The sequence below is a fragment of the Thalia democratica genome, unplaced genomic scaffold, assembly GCF_965202585.1.
Source record: "Thalia democratica unplaced genomic scaffold, ktThaDemo2.hap1.1 HAP1_SCAFFOLD_953, whole genome shotgun sequence".
Classification (NCBI taxonomy): Eukaryota; Metazoa; Chordata; class Thaliacea; order Salpida; family Salpidae; genus Thalia; species Thalia democratica.
In genome coordinates, this window is record NW_028139894.1 from 37,711 (window position 1) to 40,057 (window position 2,347).

General features: G+C 22.6%; 1 protein-coding gene across 1 annotated transcript; it reads left to right on the forward strand.

The window, feature by feature from the left end:
• The first annotated feature begins 232 nt into the window (after positions 1-232).
• LOC145847476 (angiopoietin-related protein 2-like) lies at positions 233-1,336 on the forward strand. The gene is made up of 3 exons (XM_082953621.1): positions 233-360; positions 781-858; positions 1,252-1,336. The coding sequence occupies exons 1-3, from the start codon at positions 242-244 to the stop codon at positions 1,301-1,303; spliced, it is 249 nt and encodes an 82-aa protein (XP_082809747.1). The 5' UTR covers positions 233-241; the 3' UTR covers positions 1,304-1,336.
• The last annotated feature ends 1,011 nt before the right edge of the window (positions 1,337-2,347 follow it).

Consider the following 2,347-nt stretch of genomic DNA (forward strand, 5'->3'; position numbering starts at 1 on the left):
AATATTCTTTTTTAATGCTTAAAAAACAAATTAAGAACAGTATATTAATTAAATATTTTAAATAACATAATTATAATTATAAAGCTTGGAAATAGAAGCACAGGTATGCACTGTGTTATAAAAATTCTAATAGTTAAAGTTAACAGTATGTAAATATAACTAATTTTTACACAAGCCAACGTATTGTACAATGTACATGCTAACTTATATGTATATATATATTTTCAAACAAGTCAACGTCATGTACATGCTGAATGGTGCTCGATTCAGTGCAACTGACAAGGATCAGGATCAATCGAGTATTAGGCACTGCAGCAAGAATAAGGGGGGATGGTGGTATAAAGATTGCTCATTAGTGAGGTTAATAGTTTATAAATATATATATATATATATATATGTGTATTGTAATTAAGTAAGGGTAAATGAGGATTGTTCATTAGTTATGTTGGTTGTTTGTTAGTATATATATTGTAGTTATGTATATACTAAGAACAAAGGTAGGTGGTGTTATTAAGATCGTACATTCGTTACTAATATGTAGCAATCAATTAACTTTATTTTCGAAATTTATCTATTTTGTTACCTCTTATCATGTTTTTCTACTCAGTTACAATGTTTTTTAAGAACATTATCAATAATTTATAATATCTCAAATTAAGTTAGTCAGGAACTTTAACATTTATCTATTAATACAACTTTATCGGGATGATGCTTAAGTTTAGTAGTATAATATGAAACTTTATTTATATATGTATATATAAATAAAGTCTGTTATCACAGGTTGACTGGAAAGTGGTATCCTAACGTGGTTGACAAGGAAGACGGGATCACGTGGTTCCAACGGGGAATGGCCACCAGGTATTAATATGGTTATAACAGATTTGATTTTATTATTATATGAAAACTAACTTTTCCCTTTTTGTATTATTTTTTTCTTTTTTAAAAGGGATTGAATTCAAAGTATAGTTTTATTGGCTTTTTACTTTTATAAACTTTATGATTTGATAAAATTGTATGATTTTGAAAAGTATTAATACTTTTGTTGGGAAAATAAAGTTAGCAGAATTCTGCAGATATAATAAATTTTAATAAGTAAATACAATTAATTAAAAAAATGATTTAAATAATTTAAAATTAAATTATTAGTTTAATACTAAAAGTTAAAAAACAAAGTTAAAAAAATTAGACGTACAAAATTATTAAGTCTGAAATATAAAAAATATAATGTTTTAAAAACGGTTTTTTTTTCAGATATTATTCATGGAAAGAAGCCGTTATGTTGATCAAACCAACTGAAGCATAATTTATTATAAAGAAATATATTTAAATAAAATAATTGTTTTCATTATACGTTTTAATATTTTACAGCTAATTAAAGCTGTTTACTTATTCAAATAACAACCATAATATTAAATTATTGAAAGTTTTTGAACGTAGTGTTTTATACACGCTTAAGTTGCTAACATATTTAATAAAACTGTTGATTCATTAATAAAAGTAAACTATAATTGACAAAATATATTTTTTAACTCTAGTACTTGTTTTTTTTACTAAAGTTAGTTTTAGTTTTTTACAACTTCTTCAAATAAAAACTTATATCATGCAACTAATTTTAAATAAAAACAAAATTTTGATACAAGATGCGAGCTAAAATATTAACTAAACACTACTTCGTTAGAAATTTTGTTAGTCTCAAACTTAAATAGATTTATGCAAATTATGTAATTTATTCGCGACCTATTTTATTAGTCTTAAACTAAAACAAAATAACATTTAAAAACTAACTTGTTTCTTTTACTATTGTATAAAATTTAAAGCCTAAAAAAATAATGAATAGAAAAAAGAGTTGTTGGTTACTTATTATACAATATTGTATTGATATTTTAATTGGATTAAATTTTAGTATTTTAAGATGTAATATAAGTATCTATTATAAAGTTTTAGTATTTTAAGATGTAATACAAGTATCTATATGAAAAGTGAGTAACCTTAAAATGATTGAAGATAAATCATAAAAAAATAACTGTTAATATGTTTATAGTATATAAACGATATTTTTATAAATTTATTACAAAATTAGCTTGTCTTTAATACACTTCTTAAACTGTAATTTCAAATAAGTCCAACTACTATTGACTAAACTAAACGTTATGTTTATTTTCAAAAGAAATAGTGAAATCAAGATCTTCATTTTTAACAAAACATTAAGTTTTAATAGCATTAAAATTGCTTTTCAATAGACACCTTGTTATAAAAATGTTTGTTGGCCATATTAGCTAAATAAAATATTTTCTTAACTTGTAAAAACTATATTAGTATATGCATAAAGATGAACAATTAAAACAAA

Bases quoted from the DNA above. Each gene is read 5' to 3' on its own strand.
- LOC145847476 (XM_082953621.1), top strand. From the start codon at position 242: ATGTACATGCTGAATGGTGCTCGATTCAGTGCAACTGACAAGGATCAG. The intron at 361-780 runs GTTAATAGTTTA...CTGTTATCACAG, and splicing joins AAAGATTGCTCATTAGTGAG to GTTGACTGGAAAGTGGTATC. The intron at 859-1,251 runs GTATTAATATGG...TTTTTTTTTCAG, and splicing joins CAACGGGGAATGGCCACCAG to ATATTATTCATGGAAAGAAG.